At 38.9% G+C, this 25,241-nt stretch overlaps 1 protein-coding gene across 2 annotated transcripts in view; it reads left to right on the forward strand.

The window, feature by feature from the left end:
• Window positions 1–14,033: 14,033 nt before the first annotated feature.
• LOC124396311 (alpha-1,6-mannosylglycoprotein 6-beta-N-acetylglucosaminyltransferase B-like) overlaps window positions 14,034–25,241 on the forward strand; it is a 116,391-nt gene continuing 105,183 nt past the window's right edge. For both annotated transcript variants that reach the window (XM_046865394.1, XM_046865395.1), the window contains exons 1-2: window positions 14,034–14,510; window positions 17,759–17,871. In XM_046865394.1, the coding sequence (XP_046721350.1) occupies window positions 14,443–14,510; window positions 17,759–17,871 (181 nt within the window). In that variant the 5' untranslated portion in view covers window positions 14,034–14,442. The remainder of the gene's footprint in view (window positions 14,511–17,758; window positions 17,872–25,241) is intronic.

Consider the following 25,241-nt stretch of genomic DNA (forward strand, 5'->3'; position numbering starts at 1 on the left):
TCTAAACATACTGTGTCACTGATCGCTGAAACTTCGGACGAGTCTTTTTCTTGTGTCAGTTTTTCACTGTTGTACAGTCTGACATATGACAAGTGAGATCTTACATAATCTGAGATCCCTATAGAATTTGGATCATGTTTGTAGAGTATGACAAGCAACAATCACTAAGGACTATTAAAAATCGCACAGTGTGCATCCATCATAAGAAGCACAATTATATTGGTTATATGCTTATGTTGCATTGCTTAACATATACTTCTCTAAACTCATAGATACATTTAATCACAGCATCACTCTTTACACTCTGCTTGTGAGTTAAGGAGGAAGAGCAAGCTTCCTTAGGTGTCTCAGACTGAAAATCAATAAAAGAAGCTTTGTGATTTTTCTCTTCCTGTCTCTCTATTCTGTGGTTGACAAATCATTAGAGTGTGAGGGTGATTGTTGACTTGATAACAGTGACAGTTTGGGTTCCAAAATCTTTTCAAATAGAAAGATCCTAGTGAGTAGTGACAGCACAGGATTGTCCTTTGGAGGCAGTGATAGGCTGCTCTGAAATGTTTTGGTGAAGAATGCAAAAGGTATAGTAGAAAGGAGAACATGCCAAGAAAGAACCTTTAAGACAGAAATCAAATAAATAACTTTTTTTATTTATTTATTTTTACTTTATTAACCATATCTATAGCATTTGGAAAATTATTTTACATGTTTTCTTATGGTGAATGATAATAGTAAAAATGTAAAAAAAAATGGTTGAATTCTCAGAATATTTTTAAAAATGTATGAGCATCTAACAAATTCAAAACTACAATCTTTGCACTCAGGCAACATTTGTGTGCAACAGGTAGCTTTCTGGGCAAGGTTAATAAGCTGTGTGCATTTTGTCTCCCTGTGACAGCTTGGGTTTTGTCTTGAGTCTCCCACTGGGCTACTTTAAATTGCCTCTAAGTGTCTAAATGTGAGTGATTGTGCAAATGAAACTGAGTTCCATCCAGGGTGTATTCCACCAATTTATTTGACATGCTTTGACAGGATGTACATAAAGAGACACAGGGTTAACAGGTAAATGTAACTTGCACTATTAATCCTAAAACAGAAATACCTCTATATTTGTACTGTATCTGTCTGTAGTGATAATGCCAACAACAGTTTTCTCCTGATAAAGTAATTCCCTCTCTTAAAAGTCATATCATAAACATTATATACTAATTGACAAATTTCATATGTTTCTATATTAAAATATTTATATTATATAATACTTATGTCTAGTATATAGTTAATAATAGCTAAGATCCAACAGAACATAATAAATGCAATGTTAAATGACACATTATTCCATATTTATAGCATGTAAGGAAGTCAAATGCAGTCATGGTTCTCATAAACAAACACATCTTGGACTATAAAAACACACCACCTACTGTCTGCAAGCAAACATTTCATAACTAGCAGCCATCTGGATTATATAGAGCGACTATTTAAAAGTGCTGCTTAGTTTTATATTATCCTGGTGTTTGGCTCTTAGTGGGGATTGATAGCATGCAAGAAATAGGTTTGAAAATGAGAGAAAAGATGTTTAGTTTCTTCAGGAAGAGACACTATTCTACCACAGATGACTTTTAGTAAGCATGGCATAGGTATGACTTTCCTCTCACTGACTAGCCATACATATTACAATTATCATCTAAACTAACGTTCATTACAAAAGCTCTCATATGCCCCAGGGATATAAGGCTTCAGGAGCAAAAAGGCAATACAACGTAATTGAATACATAAAATGGCAAATTAGGCATTTTATATGCAAGATAATGAGGATTTAAAAATATATATACGGTTCACTATATTCTAATAATTTTTTTACACATGAAGTAACTCAGGATTTATTTATTTTTTTAAATGTCACCATTAAATAGTTTTTATAAGTCAAACTGAGTCATCTTTTGGTCACTCTCCAGTTTTATTTAAGTGGGTGTTAGTCTTAAAGTGTATATGTTACTTGAATTTTTTATTTGATGTTGAACATCTTAATTGCACATTGGTAGTAATTATGTAATTATGGGATTCCTGGGGGTGAGGCTGTATCATGTAATAAGCTAAAGGTGGATGCAAGTGCAGACTTGTATTACTTCTTCTTTTGGCTGCTCCCATTAGGGGTCGCCACAGCGGATCATCCGTCTCTGTCCTCTACATCTGCCTCTTTCACACCAACTACCTGCATGTCTTCCCTCACCACATCCATGAACCTCCTCCTTGGCCTTCCTCTTTTCCTCCTACCTGGTGGCTCCATCCTCAGTGTTCTTCTACCAGTATAATTCATGTCCCTCCTCTGCACATGTCCAAACCATCTCAATCTCGCCTCCCTCACCTTGTCACCAAAACATCCTACATGCGCTGTCCCTCTAATAAACTCATTTCTAATCTTGTCCATCCTCATCACTCCCAACAAAAACCTTAACATCTTCAGCTCTGCTACCTCCAGCGCCACCTCCTGTCTTCTACTCAATGCCACTGTCTCTAATCCATACAACATCGCAGGTCTCACAACAGTCCTATAAACTTTCCCTTTCATTCTTGCAGATACCCTACTATCACAAATCACTCCTGTCACTCTTTTCCACCCACTCCACCCTACCTGCACTCTTTTCTTTACTTCTCTAACACACTCTCCATTACTTTGCACTGTTGACCCCAGGTACCTGAACTCCTCCACCTTCTCCACCTCTTCTCCCTGCAACCGCATCACTCCACTGCCCTCCCTCTCATTCACACACATGTACTCTGTCTTACTCCTACTGACTTTCATTCCCCTTCTCTCCAGCGCATATATCCACCTCTCCAGGCTCTTCTCAACCTGCTCACTACTCTCACCACAAATCACAATATCATCCGCAAACATCATAGTCCAGGGAGACTCCTGTCTGACCTCGTCCGTCAACCTGTCCATCACTACTGCAAACAGGAAAGGGCTCAAGGCCGATCCTTGATGTAGTCCAACCCTCACCCTGAACCAGTCTGTCGTTCCTACTGCACACTTCACTGCTGTCACACTGTCCTCATACATGTCCTGCACCACCCTCACATACTTCTCTGACACACCTGACTTCCTCATACAGTACCACAGCTCCTCTCTCAGCACCCTGTCGTATGTGTTCTCTAAATCCACAAATACACAATGCAACCCCTTCTGTCCTTCTCTATACTTCTCCATCAACATCCTCAAAGCAAATAAGGCATCTGTGGTGCTCTTCCTTGGCATGAAACCATACTGTTGCTCACAGATGGTCACCTCTTCTCTCAGCCTGGTTTCCACTACTCTTTCCTATAACTTCATGGTGTGACTGATCAACTTTATTCCCCTGTAGTTACTGCAGGTCTGCACATCTCCCTTATGCTTAAAGATCGGTACCAGCACACTCCTTCTCCATTCCTCAGGCATCCTCCCACCTTCCAGAATCTTGTTGAACAATCTGGTTAAAAACTCCACTGCTATCTCTCCTAAACATCTCCATGCTTCTACAGGTATGTCATCTGGTCCAACCGACTTTCCACTCTTCATCCTCTTAATCACTGCTCTCACTTCCTCATTACTAATCCTATCTACATCATGCTTTACCAACTCCACATCATCCAACCCTCTTTCTTTCTGGTTTTCCTCATTCATCAGCTGCTCAAAATACTCCCTCCACCTTCTCAACACACTCTCCAGACTTGTATTACTGAATAACGTAAATAAACTTCTTATTACGGCTGCTTCCATTATGGGTCACCACAGCGGATCATTCATCTCCATACCACTCTGTCCTCTACATCTGCTTCTTTTACACCAACTCTCCTCATGTCTTCACCATAAACCTCCTCCTTGGCCTTCCTCTTTTCCTTCTTCTTGGTGGCTCCATCCTCAGCATTCTCCTACCAATATACCCCATGTACCTCAATGCTCAATCGAGCCTCATTCACTTTGACCCAAAAACATCCTACATGCGCAGTCCCTCTAATAAAGAAAACCTCAACATCTTCAACTCTGCTACCTTCAGCTCCACCTCCTATAACGTAAATAAACTAAAGAGCAAAACACAAGAAACAAAAAGCAAAAAAAAAAAAGGCTAACGCTAAAACCCAGAGTCATGACAACTGTAACCACGGCAAGGAACATAGAAGAATTAATTAAGTAAACAGTCATAATAAGGTTTATTTATGATTAGAAGTGTAATGATATGATGCAGCATATTGATTCATTTTATATGATTTGGTGTGACTGAATATTAAAGAGTATATTCAAAGCAGAATAATTATCATAAAACATCCCTTATAAGATATGAGATAAAATAAACCATTACAAGTACTGTACACACTTCTGCTTAAAAAAAAGTTAAATTTTTATCTCTAATTAGCATTTAAAATCTTCATAGCCTTAAATGAAAGATTTTGCACATACTGAAATAATAGTATTTGGAATGTTTATAGTACAAAATATAAGTAATTAATTGGAAGAATAATCTTACTATTAAAATGTATTCGCTTTCATTATCATCGGCTTTTGGTATATTTTACAACTGACTAAAAGACAGGAGGTGGAGCTGGAGGGGGCAGAGTTGAGAATGCTGAGATTTTCAATGGAGTGATGAGGATGGACTGGATTAGAAACAAGTTTATTAGAAGGACGGCGCATGTAGGACGTTTAGGAGACAAAGTGAGGAAGGCCCGACTGAGATGGTTTGGACATTTGCAGAGGAGGGACATAGGTATATCGGTAGGAGAATGCTGAGGATGAAGCCGTCAGGAAGGAGGAAAAGAGGAAGGCCAAGGAGGAGGTTAATGGATATGGTGAGGGAAGACATGCAGGCAGTTGTTTTGAAAGAGGCAGATGTAGAGGACAGAGTAGTATGCAGAAGGATTATCCGCTGTGGCGAACCCCTTACAGAAGCAGCCGAAAGAAGAAGAAGAAGAGTAAACTTTACAAAAAATAAGGTTATAAAAACTTTTCTCATAAAAGGAAGTTGTTGGAAAGGACAGTGTACCCTAGTGTACACTTTAGCTCAGCAGTAAGCAGGAACTAGAAAAAAATTCCAGGTCTGGTGTATGGGAACATTTTGGCCTCCAGGATCATTACTGTGTGCCAAATCTGCCAAATATGTTTACAATAAATTCAGCTAATATGCTGCCCTCACACACATTTTCAGGCATTTGTGAGCACACACAGAAAACTCTCTGCTGCATTCATGTAGCCTTTTCTGGCTGATTCAATCTGGGCTCAAGAAATAAGCTTGCCGTTTAGGAAATTCATATCTGGTAGTGCAGAACGCAGGATTCCAAAACCCACTTAGGGCTGCAGAGAGCAATGTAACTGACAACACAACAAGCTAACAGTAGGATAAGAATTGCTCTATGCTTCACAATAGCCAACATGTGAGTAAGAGCATTGAATGCTAAACTTGTTTAACTTTGTTCTGTTGTAAAACTCATAACTTGTTTCAACATATGCAGCTGAGTGAATGAAATAATTGAATCATAAAAAAATTGTCATTGTTGAGTTTTGATTATTGTACATTTTATAATGCTGAATGTTTTAATCAGTTGAAAATTCAAACCTTTCCTGTAACAAAAATGCCCTGGCTAATTACACCCCCAATATTTGTGCACAGCTGTCATTTAGAGTTATGTTAACACTGATATCATTTTTGCATCTTTAACATAAGTGAAAAAATGACAAAGGCATTTTACCATTCACTTGAACAGGAAAGCTTGAATACATGTACATATGTACATACCGGATACATCAAACATCAGCATAGTGGAAAAGTGTGATCTTTTTTACTTTAACTATTGCATGATTTTTATTGCCACTGCTGATCTCCTGAAATTTTTACAATCACTGGTGTTTAGACTTTACACAAAATAGTGCAGAAAACTCCCTGTGAAGGACAATTCTGTGTGTGGAAACATAATTTTGATAGGAGAGGTCAGAGGAAAATGGCCACATTGCAATAAGCTGTCAGGAAGCATCTAGCAAATCAAATAATTACTCTTTACAACTGTAAAGGATAGTTCCCTTTTAGGAACTTGAGCTGCGTCGGAACGCTATGGGAACGCGACTGCGTTGTCAAAGCCCTGAGTGATAAGTTTAATCATTCAAAATTGAAGACAGGCTGTCACCGGTGAGGTGACGTCACGACCAGGGAGTATAAAGTGCACCTGGAGAGAAGACTGCTTCAGCTTCTGTTTGTTCATGAAGCGCTCTGTGTGAAATTTATTGATTGTTTGTTTTGTTAAAAGAATGAAGGCTCACGCTTACACACCCGATAGTGAGGAGCTCCTGGAGGTTGTGACACGCGCCGTTCAGAAGCTCGATATAGCCTGGCCGTCCGGTGAGCATAAAGCCCCCCCCTTGGGCAAGTTCGATGAGTGTTTTTTGCCCCCGGCATCACAGCCTCCACGTCTGGCTTGCAATACGTGGTGCCCAGGTCCTGGGTGCGGCCTTTCTTGTTTTGCCCCTTCAGCCCCAAGACCGTGGTTTATTCCAACGTGTTATTATGGCTATAGTGTCATGCCACAGGTTGAAGAGATGCTAACACGCTATCTCTCCCTGGGTGTGGCATCTTCCCTAAACCCCGACATTACCCACCAAGCCCCTGTGCACTACCTTAATGCTGGTGGGTAAGGCTTACGCCTTAGCAGGTCAGGCCTCTGGAGGTTTGCACACCATGTAGGTACTGCAGGCATACCAAGCCGACTTGCTGGAGAAGCTGGATCTGGACAATCCCTTGGGTTCTCCCTATATCCACCAGCCCCGGTGGGACTGGATGCTGTGACACAACAATGGCTGCGTCTTGACAACTTTTCCCCATTGTGCTGCTTCCGGGTGTTTTGGAAAGAATTCGCCGGGGCAGAGTCTGTCTTCTCCTGGTAGCCCTGCGGGGGTCTTTCCACCGATGTTGTAGAGACCTTTCTCTAATCCAGAGAGCTCCCTCCATGAGGAGGTCCTATGCTGTGAAATGGCATCTGTTGACTACATGGTGCTCTCAGCACCGATTGGATCCAGTCCACTGCTTGGTTCAGTGCTGGAGTTTCTGCAGGAGCAGTTCGTTAAAGGGTTGGATCCGTCCACCATTAAAGTCTACGCGTCCACTGTTTTGGCGTATCATGCCCCTGTGTCCAGGCATTCACTGGGCAGAGACACATTCCTGACGCGTTTTCTCAGAGGCACCCGGAGGCTAAAGCCTCCGGTGCATCCCAGAGTGCCTGGTTGGGACCTGGCCGTAGTGTTATCTGAGCCCCCCTTCGAGCCTTTGGCCAAGACTTTGTGGAGGCACTTGTCCATCAAGACCATTTTCTTGCTGGCCATCTGCCCTCTGAGGAGAGTAGGTGATTTACAGGCCCTCTCTGTGGCCCCCTCTTTCCTAGAGTTTACTCCAGGCATGACCAGTGCCTTCCTGCACCCTAGAGCAAGTTACGTCCCCAAGGTGCCCTCGGTCGTCCCACGACCTGTCAGGCTCCAGGCATTCAACCCTTCTCCATTCCTGACCCCAGACTAGGAGAGGTTGAACCGTCTATGCCCGGTCCAAGCGCTGGACTGTTATGTACACTAAACGAGTCCATGAAGAAAGTCGAAACAACTTTTCATTTGCTACGGCCCTCCGAGGAGAGGCCTTCCTACTCATAAGCAGATGCTCAGCAGGTGGTTTATTGACACTATCGCGTCTTCTTACGGGTCCTCTGGTCTCCCTGCTCCAGTCGGGTTCAAAGCTTACTCAACCCGAGAGTGTGGCAGCCTCTAAGGCTTGGTCTCCTGGAGTGTCCCTCCAAGACCTCTGTGACACTGGTCCACCCAGCTCACCTTTACCAGGGACTGGTCGGTGTGGTGTTATTGGACTCTTGTTTCCAACGTGATCCGATGCAGCTCGAGTTCCTGAAAGGGAATGTCTCTAGGTTACGTATGTAGGAAACAAGACGCTGTGTCTCTGGCCACATCTCCAGCGGCCCTTCAGCACTTCCTTCACGGTTACAGAAGCTGAAGCAGTTTTCTCTCCAGGTGCACTTTATACTCCATGGTCGTGACATCACCCCACCGGTGGCAGCCTGTCTTCAATTTTGACTGATTAAACTCATTACTCAGAGCATGGACAACACAGTCACGTTCCCAAAGCGTTCTGACGCAGCGTCTCGTTCCCTCAGGGAACTAGGGTTTCATATGTAACCTAGAGACGTTGGGCTACAACAACAGAAAACCACATTGGGTTCCATTCATGCCAAAAAAGGATTTAAAACTATTATATGCACGGATTCACCCAAACAGTTAGGATAAGGGGAAAATTATCTGGCTTTTTCCCAGTCTTATTCAACTACAAATGGTTAATATTTTTCCAATCATTAACCCACCACATTTGCTGTTGCCATTTCTGTTTGTCGTGTGTCAGTTATGCAAATCTAAAATCAAAAACAGTCATGTGAAAAAGAAAGTACATCCTCTTTAAATATTAGGTTTTTTCCTTATAAGTATAAAATAAAAAATCATCTAGACCTTATCATCTATTTGGAAATTTGGAAGCTAGAACCTCAGATGAACACCACATTACATATTACAACATGCATTTATTATTATTTTTTTTTTTAATGAAATATAAAGCCAAAATGGAAAAGCCATGTAAAAAAATGCACACCTTTACTAGTTGCATAGGAATTAAAAACTATTGTGGTGGCCATGTGCTGCTAATTAAATTACACTGATTAATTATCATCAGGATGTGTGACCACCTCTATATAAAAAGCCCAAGTTTATGTAGTTTGCTGGCCCTGAGCATTCAGGTGTGTGGTAACACAACACCAAGGAGGAAATTAGAAATTATTTTTAGAACAGCAATTGTTGCTGATCATTAATCTAAATCTAATAAAGGGTTATAAGGTTATTTTAATTCTCTACCCTGGAGTGCACCTCCCAGCAAATTCACCACAAGGTCAGAACACTTAGATAAAGATACAGGCTTCAGTTAGCATGTTATAGTTAAAATATCATGGTGGTACAATTATGAAAAAACTGAACAAATGTTTTTTGTTTATAAGGGTTGCCATAAGATAAGCCTCTTCTCTTTAAAATAGACAAAAGGACAAGGCCTAGGTTTGCGAAGTTGCTTCTAAACAAACAACAAAACTTCTGAAACCATTTCCTTTGGACAAACAGACAGATAAGACAGACAAGCAGAGAATTTTCAGCCATAATGCATAGCCCCATTTGGGAAAAAACAGGATATCAGCAACAAACATCTCATAGCAACTATCAAGCACAGTGGATGAGGGGTGCAGTCATTGAGCTGACCATGAGCTCTACTTTATACCAAAGTTTTCTAAAGTCACATATGAGGTATTCTGTCTGACAGTTGACGCTTGGCTGAAATTGGGTCCTGCAACAGGACAATGATCCCAAACACACTAGCAAATCTAAAACAAAATGGCTGTAAAAGGATATAATCAAGGTGAGGCAAAGGCCTAGTCAAAATCCAGATCTTAACCTGGCTGAAATGATGTAGCAGGGCCTTCAGAGAGCTGTGAATAAACAAGTGCTAAAAATCCTAATGAACTGAAAAGTGAGTCAAAAATTAATTTACAATTATGTGAGAGACTAAAATAGTTCTACAAAAAACAGTTACTTCAAGCTATCGCTGCTGAAGATGTTTCTACAGTAAAAGCTATTGGATCATAGGACGTGCTGTTATTCAACACATGGTTTCCTCAATTTTGGCTTGACTTTTGTAGAAATAAATAGTGACACAGTGTATACCATGTATATACCATGTGCTCGTGTTAATCTGAGGTTGTATTTACCTAATTCTAAGACTTGATAAGAACCAGGATTTTTTATTATATCCTATTATGTGAAACCATAGAACTCAAAGAGTGTGTCCTTTTATTTTTACATGACTGTAAATAATGAAAGAGCAAATAAAAACCATCACATCAGAAAAAAGAGAAACAGTTTTTACCAGGAACCTTGTTAAACCAAATGTGCACTGCTTAAAATTTTTGCACCCCCACTATAAAGCATTTTCCTATGTTCCTGTAAAATAAATAGGAATATATAATTTGTAAACATTCCCCTGTATTTTTACTTTGTAATACTGAGTCTGTTTTATTTTGCAAATTAGTTTGACACACTACAGTCTTGGGATTATGGGGTTCAGGATTGTGTGCTGATTATTTCCCTGTTCTAGCACACCTACTAAACCTGGAATTAACTGTCATGGGGAATCAAATTTAAAATTGTCAAATCTTGAGAATTGATTTGCCTGAAAACAGTTCTTTAATTTATTTGTTATGAAACTTGAGACTACAAATTCATTCACAAAATAACTCACTATGGAACAGTATGCCCTCTCAGAGGAGAAAAGGAAGAAAGAATTGTATTAATGAGGTTGTGGAAGTGTGAGAAGGATATGTTGGATGCAACTGCACTTAACTGATAGTGAGAATTTGTAGAGGATTGAGTGTGGGTGATTGTGTGAAAATACCTATAAAAGACCCTTGCATATTTGCACGGAAGACATAATGAGGACATGTGTTCATGGGCTGTTTATCATTGTGAACCATTTATCTATATGTATCAGCCATGCAAAAGAGTTTCTAGACTAAATATATTCTTCCCTCAGAAATTCTGTATGAAAGAAGCATATGATCCGTGGGCACAAAAAGACATGAAAAAAAACAAAACATGCAAATGTGAGGAATGATTTGTTGGTTTTGTTTGCACATTTTTTTTTTTAGAACAATGAGATCATAAAAGAAATATGAGCATCTTTGTTTTTCTGTAATTATGTCCAAATATTTAACATTTTCTTTTCTCCACAGCATCAGCAGGAAAAATGAAACCATCAAACCCTGCCTCCTTTTTGCCATAAAGTCTCGGTAGGAGAAGGTTTTAAACTAAATGTGGTGTTATTTTGCTTTTGTGCCAAAAATAATTCAATAAATCTCTCTCATGTATTGAATTACATTTGTAGCTGGTCTATAGTTTTTGTCGTTACGTGACAGCCACACCAATCAAAAAGTTTTTTTTTTTTTTTTTTTATTAAAATATTAATACACACACTGACAGGTCCTGAAAGAGCACTCAAAGCATTTAGCCTTTTCATTGACAGTAGCTATGTAATGCTAATTCTCATAAATATTCACCTAATAGACAGGCAGCCTTTTTAAGAGCCTGAGAAAATACCCTCATTGTTCACAGTCACCAAATATCATTAACTTTATCTTAGTTATTTAATCTTGCATTAAAAGATTGTTTGACTTAAAGCTTTAGAGACTGCTAAATTATTTAGGCACTTGTATCTGGTTAGTTAGAAGAAAATTTGTTATACTGTAGAGCTTTAATTAAATTCTATTTCTTATAAGTTGCTATGTATAAATAATTATATTAAATTATATTAAAATTGTCCCAGAACCAAGGAACATTTGTTGGATAAATCTAAAGTTTCTTGGTTTAATTGTACATAATTAAGAAAGCAGGCTTTTCATCATAATTTTTAACTAATACTGTACTTGTTACTGAGCTGGTGTCTCACAACAATGCTAGTTAAGACTGCAACTGTAGTCTCACTAATACAAGAACACTTACCAGATACATCCTTAAAGCCCCAGTTTCCTGTGAACATAGAGGGTTTACTGTTGAACCTGCTGTCATCAGTTCTTGCCTCCTCAGATTTTTTTGAATCTTGAATTCATCCAACCAAGCCTACAACTTAGGTCATCTTTAGACTGGCTGCCACAGATAGAGTTTGTCAGTGGTGCCTGTAAGATGGCAGAGACCAAGCCAAACACATCCTCAGGCACTGTTGAGATGAACATGGTGGCTCAGATGGCAGGTTATTAGCCTGATAGCTGGTAGCCTGTAAGAGTTTTGCAGATGTGTCTGTGGATTTGGCATTCACGTGCTCTCTGATAAAGGGCAAGAAAGTTGACTGGCCATTGGACTGCAAATGACTCCCAACTGAAATTCCTATCTTTAACACACCTGGCATACTCAATAAGAACTTAATTATTAACTTATCATTTAGAAGAGGTAAGTCAGTGGTATCAAAATTAATACGCCAAGGACTGGGACTTTAAAAAAGTAGACTTTAAAGAAGCAAACATCCCGAACCATCTAGAGACGTACCAGTGCCAATTGGGTTTCATGCCTATCATACTGTAATTACTAAAACTCATACACCTAAGGGTGTGTGTGTGTGTGTGTGTGTGTGTGTGTGTGTGTGTGTGTGAGTGAGAGTGAGAGTGAGTGAGTGAATAAGATCAAATAAGCTTTCTGCATTACAAGGTGAAAATTTAACAGGAGGAGAACAGAAGTCTCAGGTAACTGAGCACTGTGTTTCATGTCACTGCAGCAACAGCAGACAGGTTGATTCGAAAGCATATTGAAGCTTGAGCCATGCAGTATGGGCAATATTGTGCTAGATTCACAGTATTTCACTTCTCCGCTATGTTTGATGTTGTTGTTTTTTTTTATAAAATAAATAAATACACACACGCACGCACACACACACACACACACACACACCCACACACCAAAGTGACAGAAATAGATGACCATTTGGAAACAGACATGTGAAGATGTATTGTATCCAGGGCTACCGCATATAAAGACATACTATATTAAGGGCACACAAGTTGAACCCTTGAGGATTCTAGCCCAATAAAAACGAAATGAACAATGTCTTCTTCTAACCCCTAAACCAGTGACTGTAAATAGTTTCCTATTTTACAGTGTTAAATTACTGAATCAAGGCAGTATAGCACTCACTAGCATTGTATATCATTTATATAGTAGTAATAATAAGAGTATTTTTGCATTTCCCTGAGAGTTAGTGAAAAAGAAAGAAGTACTGTGTTTGTATTTCTGTTTTTTATTTCTGTTACATATTACACAGTGTGATGTAGTTATGAAAGGTTAAGAGGAAGGGGTACAGTGTGATGTAATAGTGAAAGAGAGAGAGAGAGAGAGAGAGAGAGAGAGAGAGAGAGAGAGAGAGGGTACAGTGTGATGTAGAAGTGTGTGAGTGAGAAGGGTACTGCATGATGTAATAGTGAGAAAGAGAGAGAATGGGGTACAGTGTGATGTAATAGTGGGAGAGAGAATGTGTACAAGTGTGATGTAAAAGTGTGAGATAAGGGGGTACTGTGTGATGTAATAGTGACTGAGAGAGAAAGGGTACTGTGTGATGTAAATGTGAGAGAGAGTAGGGGAACAATATGCTGTAGTAATGTGAGAGAATGTGTGTTTGAGAGAGAAGCACAGTGTGATGTGATAGTGAGAAAGAGGGATAGAAAAGGGGTACAGTGTGATATAGTAATGTGTGAGAGAAAGGGGTACAGTGTGATGTAATAGAGTAAGAGAGAAGGGGACAATGTGCAGTAGTAATGTGAGAGGAAGAAGAGAAACAGTGTTTTGTTATAGTGACAGATAGAGGGGTACAGTTTGATAAAGTAGTGTGTGAGAAAAGGGGTACAGTGTGATATAGTAGTGTGTTAGCGAGAAGTACAGTGTGATGACATAATGAGAGAAAGAAAGAGAAGGGGTACAGTGTGATATAGTAATGTGTGAGAGAGGAGAGGGTACAGTGTGATAATAGTGTGTGTGAGAGAAGTACAGTGTGATGTGATAGTGAGAGAGAAAGGAAGGGGTACAGTGTGATATAGTAGTGTGTGAGATAGAAGGGAGTACAGTGTGATATATAGTGTGTGAGATCGAAGTACAGTGTGATGTGATAGTGAGAAAGTGAAAGAGAAGGGGTAGAGTGTGATGTAGTGTAAGAAAGAGAAGGGGTACAGTGTGATATAGTAGTGTGTGAGATAGAAGGGAGTACAATGTGATATAGTAGTGTGTGAGAGAGAAGGGGTTAATACTGAAATTAAAGAGGCAGTGCAATGCATTTTATGCGTTTTCTTTCAAATGCATGCCTTTTTAAGTCCAGTGTTGCAAAATAATTTTGAGCTTAGATAGAGTGAGAGTGAGAGAGAGAGAGAGAGAGAGAGAGAGAGAGAGAGAGAGAAAGCAGTGTTCAGGCGAGTGATGGCGCTGTGCTCTCGACAGTTTACCTGAGCCGCTCGTGCTTTGCGCAGTAGGGCGCATGATAGATGCTTTCCCTACAGGGAGTATCGTGGTTCCTTTGCTGCTGCTTGGAAGATGGAACTTTGCTCTTTTCCTCCTCGAGATGTTCAGTCGACTGTCCGCTCTAACCGATTAACCTCGCAGCCGGAGTACTCTGTAAACACTTTCTGTGTGTCATCCGTTGGACTTAGCGGCGCTGCTCTTTTTTGTTCAGCGCCCACTATTCACGCATTCAAGAAGTCTTTGGAATCACAGCGACACATAACGCACATCAGCACGACTCTTGGCTCGGGGGGGAAACTATGTTTACGCGCAGCTGATGGACCGCACGGTTTATTACTCTCCGCTCTGAAATGATGGCTTTTAATAGCGACGGCATGACCGTGGTTAGAAGATGCCTCCTGACGTTCAAGCCCTTCAGGTGAGCAGTGTTCAGTTTGCAACACTTGTAAAAAAGCTGGGGTTCTTTTTTGGAAATCAGTTCTTGAGTTATTTGAGCCTTACTTTTTGGTGCTAAATGTTCTTTAAAATTATGTAGGCTGAACATCAACAGAATGAACTTGTGATTTATACTGAACAGTATATAGGGCTGCTTTTAGGATCAATAAGCAAACGTGCAAATTAATTGCTTTTAGCTCTTGATGTTTAAAAAATCTTAGAGTAAAAAAAATGGGATTCAAGGTTTTATGCTATATCACGAAAACCAAAGTTATGCGTCATAGTTTAAGTTTAATATAGATGCAAAATTTGTGGGTAAACGTACAGAAAGAAAAGCCCAGGAACAAAGGTGAAGATATGCAAGTGTTGGATTTTATGTCATACATATGAATCATTATCATGTTTTTTTTTTGTTTGTTTGTTTTGCGTGGAAAAAGACTATATAGACTAAGTGAATTTTCGCCTTTTTAGCTTTTCACAGAAGAGGTGAATGTGGAAATTGGTGGTACAGGAGATCTCACGTGTGCATTTGTAAAATTGTTCTTAATATCCTGACCAATAATTTGTTGTTAAGGTCAATAAAAGCTAAATATTATGCCATTTTGGGCTTGGTTTATTTTCATTTTACCCAGGAGTGTATTTATTTGTGCATACAATTAATAGTCAATGAGCAAAAAGGGAGTGTAAACTATTGTTTGTAGTCATTTAATTCCTGTTTTCATTACAAAACAAAATTCTTACCTACCTTTTAGGATTTCAGGAAACAGTTCTATTGTTATAAATATTGTTTGCGTGGCACTGATTTGAATCGCTGGCTATTTTCTTGTTTACCTTTCCTTTTAAAAGTGGCACCTTTTAATGGATAATTAGATTATACTAAGATAGCACAATGCTCATTGCACAATCACTTTTCATATATTCTAGTTTGGGTTATGTGTGATAGCTTTTCCATGTCTGCTATTTTCTAAATGCCACCTTTGTCTTTGTAACTAAATATTTTCCATTTGCATATTGTTCTTCCCACAATCTTGTCAGTTCTGAAGGTAATTGTTCCTAATCTACGGGCTATGAGGGAGCAGCATGTAGTAGCAAGTAGACATGGTGAGGAAATTTACAGAAACAGTCAGCCAGTATCTAACCATACCTGAATAAATTTCTGAGAATTATTTATGGAAGCTGTACATGGATTTCAAGAGGTGTGTATAAGGATCAGGCATATATCCCAGGTTTTTTTTTTTTTCATGCATGCTATCCCAATAACCTATAAACAGTTATTTGTTTGTTTGTTTGTTTCTGTGTTGATTGATTGAGGGCTGCATGGTGAGACTTGCTTTTGTACCCAATGGCCATCAGGCTAATGTGACTGAGCTCTCTTGTCCAACAGGAGGAAGATCAATCTACTGAATAAGTTTCACATCTATATGAGCTTTGTTTGGAGAATATGGTTTGGGTTTGTAAAACAATGATGATGAAGAAAACGGCAATTAAAACATCATATTATTAATACCAAGACCAAGAATATAGCCCAAAAATATAGACCAAAAAGGGTTTCACTAGTTAATTATTAAACATAATTATAATTATGCTCAAAAACAGCATAGTACTGCAAACCTATGCCCTCATACAGAATGTCTTCAACAGTCACATGTGTGCACCTGAATTGTCACTGCAGCAAATTATTATTTTTGAAAATGTTTAATATGTTCGAAATTTTGGACACCCTTCTAGGTGTTCATAAAACAATAAACTTGTAAGGCCACAAATGACTCATTACTAGAGTCAAGAACTGTTAACTGTATAATGTGTAATACTTCTTGTACAGTTTAAAGCTTGTGCTAACACTTAAAAATCATGTGCTTAGCTGCTGACTAAGGTTCTAAAAATGAAACTAGGTAATGCCTGCAAAATAGAAGCGAGCTATTAGAGGTTATCAGAGAGCTTTCAGCTCACAATTTAAACTGGGCAAAATGTCATTAAGAAATGGCAGTTAGGGGGATTTGAAGACGCCAAGGCAGATAGAAGTGCATACATGCTGTGCAGAAACGTAAAGCAAAATCACTAAATGACAGGAATGACCTACAGGAAGGTTTAGCTGACACAGGAAGGTATGTTTTGGAGTAAAAAAAAAAAAAAAAAGGCAAAGCATTTTAAGAAAAGATCACTTTGCCAGCTCTTAAACAGGACAGTGGATCTATTGAACCTTGGGGGTTGTGTGACAGCCAGTGGCACAGCTAAATAATTTCAAGCAATATAAGTACATTTTAAAAGCATATGACACAATGTGCACAATCAATCAAAAACAGAAGATGAGAAAACAGGACAGTGAAAACAAACCTTGAAATCCATCACAAACTAGTTTATGAAATGCAAACTGACACTTCTGGAACTCACAGTGCCCTGACTTAAATATCACTTTTAAATTTTGGTAGGTCTTAAACATTTTGTGCTTGCAAAATGGCCCAAGAATATCTCTCAACTGAAGAAATTCAATGAACAGTGGGTGAAAATCAAATAAACAAGAATAAAAAGATTCCTGGCTTACTAGAAAAAGTGTTTGCAGGCTGTGATATCTGCCCAAAGGGGTTGTTACTGTACTGTCTTATAAAAGTGTCCAAAACTTTGCACATGCAACAGTTACAATCTAATTAAAATGTATTTTCCCTTATTTCTGTCATATAGAAAATAACTGCATTCATATTTGTACCAAAATGTATTTAAAATAGTTGATGCAAAGATTGTGTTTACTTCACTTCAAAAATCAATAAAATATGTAATTTGTCCAGGAGTGCCAAAACTGCATAAATTGTGCATCAGCAGTTTATGTTAACTTTAAATAAAACTTGTTCTTAAAAATTATTTTAGCCAATTGTGTGCACTACATTATGAGACACTATTTTAGAGTCAAAAGCTTAAACCAGAATGGGATGCACTTATTATCCCAATTGGCTTAATTATAAATGCCTGTTTGCAAACTACAATCAGCATCCACATAAGTTCATACATTGTATAGTAATAATTTGTGTGGGTGACAGAAAATCAATTTGGCTTTGATACAAAAAGCAGACATACTGAGCGAGCAAACAATAGCTTGCAAAGCATTATAATTCAAACCATAAAAGAACTATATTACTATTAAACTATTACATTTTCTGACTGCCATTTCTCCTTTTGAGCTTGTGCCACAATAATGGATGCACTAATATCTTTTTTTTCCCCTTCCATTCTTTGCAGGATTTTCGTAGTAGGGCTCGGCTTCTTCAGTCTCTGCTTCCTAATGACCTCTCTGGGGGGCCAGTTCTCAGCCAAACGGCTTGGAGACTCTCCCTTCACTATTCGAACCGAAGGTACAGGGATAACATTACTCAATTTTCAGCTTGTTTTATTAGTGTTTAGGCAGTTTGAAGCAGCATGCATCAACTGATTCAGTACAGCTAAGTAAATGGGAGGGTTTAAATATTCCTTACTATAGGAATTCTTAGAATTATAGGAAAAATATAGGATTCTAGATTGGTTTGTACTGAGGTGGCCAGTATATTGCAAATAGTCTCTATGGCTGTGCTCTGCAAATTTTACACACACACACACACACACACACACACACACACACACACACACACATACACACACACAGATCTTTAAATCAAAGTGCTATTAAAAGAGTTTATAGTGGCACAAACATTAGGGTGGGTAATTGGGGTTTAATGATCAGGTGATTTGGCTCAATGCATCAGTTTAAAAGGCCACAATTGAAACGGACAAAAGGTAAACTAATTATTATTGGTTAGAATTGAGTATATTAAAATTGGACAAAAAGAACTAAAGAAAAAATAATTGGTGTAAAAAAAACAAACAAACATTCATATAAGGTATTTATACCTTATACCTTTGTGTTAATAAGTTAGTAGGGTGATGAAGCAACGTGTTCCTATAATACTAAAATAGACTCTCTCTATCTCATCGTAATCAAAATACAATTATTATTAGATTTCTAGCGTTATATCATATTGTATTGTGTCATAAAATTCCATATTGTTTTCTATGATTTGAATGCCTGAGGTTTTCTTGTGACTTGTGAAGATTGCTTGTGGACTACTTGAGGGTTTTTCACACATATATTTTTGCAGTCTTCATGGGTATAAAAATTATTGTATTTTGTCCCATTAAAAGAACAACAATATATATAACAATATATAACAATGATAATATTTGCATGCTCTTGTTTTCTATGCAGTTATAAAGAAGCACATGACAATACCCAAACAACACCAACAATGAGGACAATAATCTCAAATGAAGCATTGTTGCTTATAAAACAGTAACTGATCTGAATTGTTCTTCTGAAATGATGTGTGATGAGAAAACATGAACGTCTACACCACAAACTAAATAAAATACTCTTAATCCCATTGCACAGTGCTAAATATGCAAACTCCTACACACACACACATACACACACACACACACACACACACACACACACACACACACACACACACACTGAATGGTGAGGGCGATCCACTCTTCACATTGTGATTGACTCGGTGTCAAATCGATAATTGGGAGGGTCAGGAGAAATCCTGTGCATTGATTTCAGTGGGCCAACTACAGTTCATTTATAGAATTGATACATTTCTCCATCTATTTTGCAGATAAGCACACAAATGCACTCACAAACTGAAATCACCAACATAAAGTTTTCGAGAAAAATAATGAAAAATTTAGATGAGTGAATCAGCAGCAGTCAACGGGGATGCAAGCAAAATGTCAAAAACAACAGATTCTGAATAAGCGAACAGTGTGAAATTCTACAAGGGACCTTGAAACACTGCTGACATTGTGAGCTTGGAACTTAGCATGCATTAGTAACATAGCATGCTTGTTGTGACTGTCAAATTTCTCTTCCCCAATATTTCTTTTTCAATAACAGCCTAGTTTTGAGTATTGTACAATGACAAGCGGGAAAAGTAAGAGATGGACAAAAGGAGGATTTAGAAAATATTGCCATGTACAGTGTTTACCAAATATTAACCTGTTTGGATCCTTTTCTTTGGCAGATTCTATGTAACTTTTTCTACTTACTTTTGTTGGTTTAGACACATGGCACCTGTATTTAGTACTGCTATTCATCATTCAGTTGCTTGTTAAAAAATGCATTCCCCACCCCATTCATCAATTTCAGGTTTGCAGATGGGTACGCTACAACCCAGTATGTCAGGGTGTGGAAGAAGACTCTGGAGACAGGTGGAATGTTAGCCGAGTGACGCTCTTTTGTTTATTTAAAACTAAACCCAAACCAACAGGAACAGACTATTTTTCTCCATCCACTGTTGATGTTTGACCACACCCCATTTGTTGCATACCCCCACTGCTTGACTCGGACTGGGGAGCCAACTGACTTGCAGCCGACCTTCCCAATTTAGACCAGTTCAATTTATCTAACTAAGTAAACTAACTTATAAATCATATCATCAAGCATTTAACTAGCCCATTTATGTGTGAATGGCACACACTGATGTAATTTAATCCTCAGTAAATTGGAATAATAAGTGCATCCCTTTCCTAAAGCTGTTCACTGTAAAACATTATCTCATACTAATGGCTTTCAGATTTCGCACAATCCAACAAGACCAGCACAAAGCAATAGTTCAAGTCAAGTCAAGTCAAGTGGCTTTTATTGTCATTTTTACTATACACAGTGGTACACAGTACACAGTAAAAACGAAACAACGTTTTTTTCTAATGGCACCAATGTAGAATTTAGTGAGTGATGGTGTAGAGGAAAATTTTGGAAGGTGGGCAGAATGTTTCCTGCAATCCTTGCTCATGTTTATTGAGCCCACAGTTTTCAGTACTCAAAAACTAAAAAAAAAAACTTTCAGCTTTACAGCTCTGCAGACTTGCACTCTTGAACTTGCAGCTTTCATGCTGTCAAGTTCAAATTCATGCTATGTTTGTATGTGTATGTGAGTATGTGTTTCACAAGATCCACTCTTCTTTTTCTTACTAGCACTAACATAGTATTAAGTAGACTGGATGTAATGAGACAAAGGTGGGAAGCGACAGGCGTTACCTGTAGGCAGTGGTGGATGAAGTACACAAACCATGTACTGGAGTTAAAGTAGAGATGCACTAGGTAAAATGTTAAACTTTTACTTGAAAAAAAAATTTACTTAAGCATCCAAAGTACTATCCAAAGTACATGGCATCCAAAGTACATGGCTATAATGTTCCTATTATCATTTTTGTCACAAGACACTTATTAAATTAACTATGAGAAAATACTCTTAATTAAAATTACTCTTAACACCAATCTTTTAATAGAATGAAACACTAATTCAAAATATTTTCAATTACCTAAAAAGAATCGTGCAAATAAGGCTACGGTTGTTCTGGCAAGTTAGAGTCAGGAGTTTACTATTTAAATCATTCAACCATCCCTCTGTACTCTCTAAATGTTTTGCTTACTGCTTTCTCAACTGTTGCTGAACTGTGTTAATGACACGTAGATGCCATCAAACGGCAATCAAAACAAGTTCACTCCACCCTGATTGGTGGCTTGCTGCTTGCTTGACAAGTTAGGTTTTTATCCTCTCACAAATAAAAAGGAATGACTGATTTTGCAAAATGTAGTTGAGTAAAAAGTAGGATGTTTGACTGTTGTAAAGTAAAGTAAAAGTCCCCCCAAAAGAAAATAATTTAGTAAAGTAAAGATACACGAACTTAAGTAAAGTAATAATTTACATTTACTGCATTACTGTCTACCACTGCCTGCAGGTTAGACCTGCCTCTTTTATACCACAGGTGAACATTTACCTCCCTTACTGAAATGGCATCCCACTGAAGCCCTGTTGACTAGTGTATAGTTATAGAAAGTCGAATTGAGAAATCCTTCTTGGTTCCCGTGCATTCTTTTAAAAAATAAAAACCCCACAAGAATTTAAAAAGTAGACTATGGGCCTATAAATTGTAACCACAAGGTTATGGAATATAACCACTGACATTAAATTAGCTCAGATGAGAAGAACAACTCTTTTATTAAGCAAGATTCCTCTGCTTTAAATTTTACATTGTGCCAGAGCTTTAAGTAGGAATAATATTTAGTTTAACAGCATTGAATTTTGCAGAGAGGGAAAGGGTAAGAGATTCTGAGAGACAAGAGAGAGAGGAGGCAGCTGATTCATTAATAACTTAATGCCAGTTTGTCCTTCTTTTTAAATGCTTCCACCCAGAGATCGGCTTAAGTCCTTTATTCATCTTTCCCCTGTGTCCTTCTATATATTTAACAGAACACTATTTTTTTATTTCCATCTTTTCTTTCTTTCTTTCTTTCTTTCTTTCTTTCTTTCTTTCTTTCTTTCTTTCTTTCTTTCTTTCTTTCTCTCTCTCTCTCTCTCTCTCTCTCTCTCTCTCTCTCAACTGAATAATAATGAATAGCAGTGTGTGATGTGGTTGCAGGGTGGGGGCGTAGTACAGTAGCAGAGAGAGCAATCATCTGCCTCACTGCTGTGCTAGGTTTAGTAGTCATACCTTTTCTGGTTTCTTCATTTGAAATAAACCATGTGAAATCCATCTCTTTTGTTAGAAACTCTGTGAATTTTGTATGAGATTGGATTGCCTGTTGATCTACTCCTCTCTACACGAGAGCTTCTTTTTTTTTTTTTTTTGCTTGCTTCCTACTACCCACCACATTTCACTACATGCAAAACACTAAAAATCTCTAACGTTGAAACTATGCCACAAGGAGAAGATAAGATTTCCAAGGTTTTGAGTAAATTGAATACAATTTAATGCTTCAGTGTGCTTTGGCATAGATTCTGTAAATCTCTGGAAATGTACTGGAAGGATGAACACCACTGACATTCTCAGTCAACTGAAAAATATTAGCTTTTTTGTTTTCATATGCTGTATATTGCAGTAATGCATGAAATCATGGTCAATGTGTGCTTTGGACCACAATTTCCAAACCTGTTTTATTATTAATATAATTGTTTTACCATTGACGGAAAGATTATGGATGACATACCATAGATTTTAGTCTCTCTTTCTGTTAAAACATTAGCCATCTCCCATGTATGCCCCAATATTAAACCTCTTCTTCTTTTGGCTTCTCGCATTAGGGGTCACCACAGTGTATCATCCATCTCCATACCCACCTGTCCTCTACATCTGCCTCTTTCAAAACAACTACCTGCATGCCTTCCTTCACCACATCCATAAACCTGCTTCTTGGCCTTCCTCTTTTCCTCCTTCCTGGCGGCTTCATCCTAAGCATTCTTCTACTAATATACCCCATGTCCCTCCTCTGCACATATATAAACCATCTCAATCTAGCCTTCCCCACATTGTCTTTAAAATGTCCTACATGCGCTGTCCTTCTAATAAATGTATTTGTAATCCTGTCTATCCTCGTCACTCCCACTGAAAATCTCAAGCTCTTAAGCTCTGCTACCTCCAGCTCCACCTCCTGTCTATTTGTCAATGCCACTGTCTTCAAACCATACAACAAAGCAGGTCTCACAGCTCCTATAAACATCTCTAAGTGTGTAACCCTAGCTCCCTGAGGGAACGAGATGCTGCGTTGCAACGATTTGGGAACGCTTCCACTTTGTTCAAACTCTGAATCACTTGTGTAATCCGGCCAATGGATTACCGGCGGGGTGACATCACGACCAGGAAGCATAAATCGTGCATGCGGTGGAGCCAATGCTAGCTTCTGAAAGGAGAAGGAAGCGTGGCAGGGATGCAGGGAGTGTGGCTTGGAGACGCAGCGTCTTGTTCCCTCAGGGAACCTAGAGACGTTGCCTTTCAGGAACTCGAGCTGTGTCACAACACTTTGGAAACGAGAGTCCAATCACGCCACACTGACCAGTACCTTCCTAGTGTGTAAGAGCACAGCCAGAGGGCAGGACAGAGGAGCTGGGAGTGGCTCTAAGGTCGAGGTTATAGAACCTGATGAAGGTCAGCAGGGTGGACCAGCCCGCAGCGTTGCAAATGTCCTTGAGTGGGACTCCAGCGGACCAGTCCTTAGAGGCCGCCAATCTCCGAGTGGAGTGAGCCTTGACCTTGAAGGAAGCAGGGAGACCAGAGGACTCATAAGAGAAGGATATAGTAACACCTAATCCACCTACTGAGAGTCTGCCTGTTAGCACGGAGTTATTTTATTATATGGACTGTAGCAGACAAAGAGCTGCACCGAATATCTCCACAGTTCTGTTCTGTGGACATATGTGTTGAGCATGCAAATCCTTGTACTATACTAAATACACCAAATAATCGTTTAACAATTGGGCAGCAATTTTTCTGCAGGTTTTCTGCTAGTCTGTGCCTACATCTGAAATCATTTTGCATGTGTTCAATACATTGGGGAGCCCTTTGACAAAACATTACTGTCAGATTTTATATGCTGCATTCTCATAGTTTGATATTATTTTATTTGTTCTTACTTATTATATTAATTGGCAGCAGGTCGGTGTCTGAAACCCTGCCCATTACAGACAGGGACAGCCTGTGCAATACTTCTGCCCAAGATGAATACAAGACTGTGAGGGCGAGAGCTGGCAGGCAGTGATTTTCTCAGCATTTATTTTATAATGTGCTTTAGCTTACACTTGAAGTGTGTGAAGTTGCAGAGCTGAACCTGATTGCGATAGAAGACATAAGAATTGTTTTAGCGTGTCTGTGTAGCCCTTTCAGTGCCAGGCCATATTAATTTAGCGTTCTTGAGCTTTTGCAAATTGGCCTTGTAGGAGGAACAAAGAAGAGGCTGCAGGGTCTTCTTGGTGATTGTGGTATCCTTGGTGGGATTGAGAGGAATTCAGGTGGGATAACACTTTTGTTTATGATTACAAGCTACCGTAATTTCCGGACTATAAAGCGCACTTATATAAGCCGCACCCACTGAATTTGACAAAGATTTTTATTTTTAACATAAATAAGCCGCACCTGTCTATAAGCCACACCGAAACTAATGAACTTTACACAGGCTTTAACGAAAGACATTAAATGCAATATGTTGCGCTTCTATTAGGAGCATAGCGGTATTCTGGGAATAGTGTGCCACTGCATTCTTCCGGTATTACTGCGTGTGTGGAGACCGAGGATTATGTCCTTTTTATTTTCTGATGCTCATTTCTAAGTTTCTTTGACTAACCCATAACGCTGTTGCCAAGAAAAATAAAAAAGAACGAGTTTTGGAAACCTGTCTGTGCTTATATGATTTCTGTTGCAACTGGAGTTTTAGTGAGCTCTCCCTTCACCCTGACTCAACGTGTTACAACGGCTTGTATCTAAACAGTAGCCTACCAAGAAAGTCATTGTTCACTGTCTTCCTCCTTCCTTTCACAACTACAGTGGTACCTTGACCTATGGGTGCATTAATGTACGAGTTTTCCGAAGTACGAGCGTCATTTATTTGCTTTGTTACGCGAGCAATAAATTGAGGTACAAGCTCGAGACGCCGCTGCTAGATGGCGAAGTGAAGCCAGAAAGCGAAGATTGTGACGAAATTTAAGATAAGCAAAGAAGAAAAAGTAAATTTAAAAAATTTTTCAAGTTTAGGGATACGTAGTGTATAGGAGTCATAGTAAAAAACGAGTTTTCCCTCCACCTCCGCTTATCACCTCTACCCCCCGCCCCCCCTTCCACACACACACACACACACACACACACACACACACACAGAACCACACACCCCACCGGCGTTTTCATTAGCTCA

Source organism: Silurus meridionalis, chromosome 14 (genome assembly GCF_014805685.1).
Source record: "Silurus meridionalis isolate SWU-2019-XX chromosome 14, ASM1480568v1, whole genome shotgun sequence".
NCBI classification, from domain to species: domain Eukaryota; kingdom Metazoa; phylum Chordata; class Actinopteri; order Siluriformes; family Siluridae; genus Silurus; species Silurus meridionalis.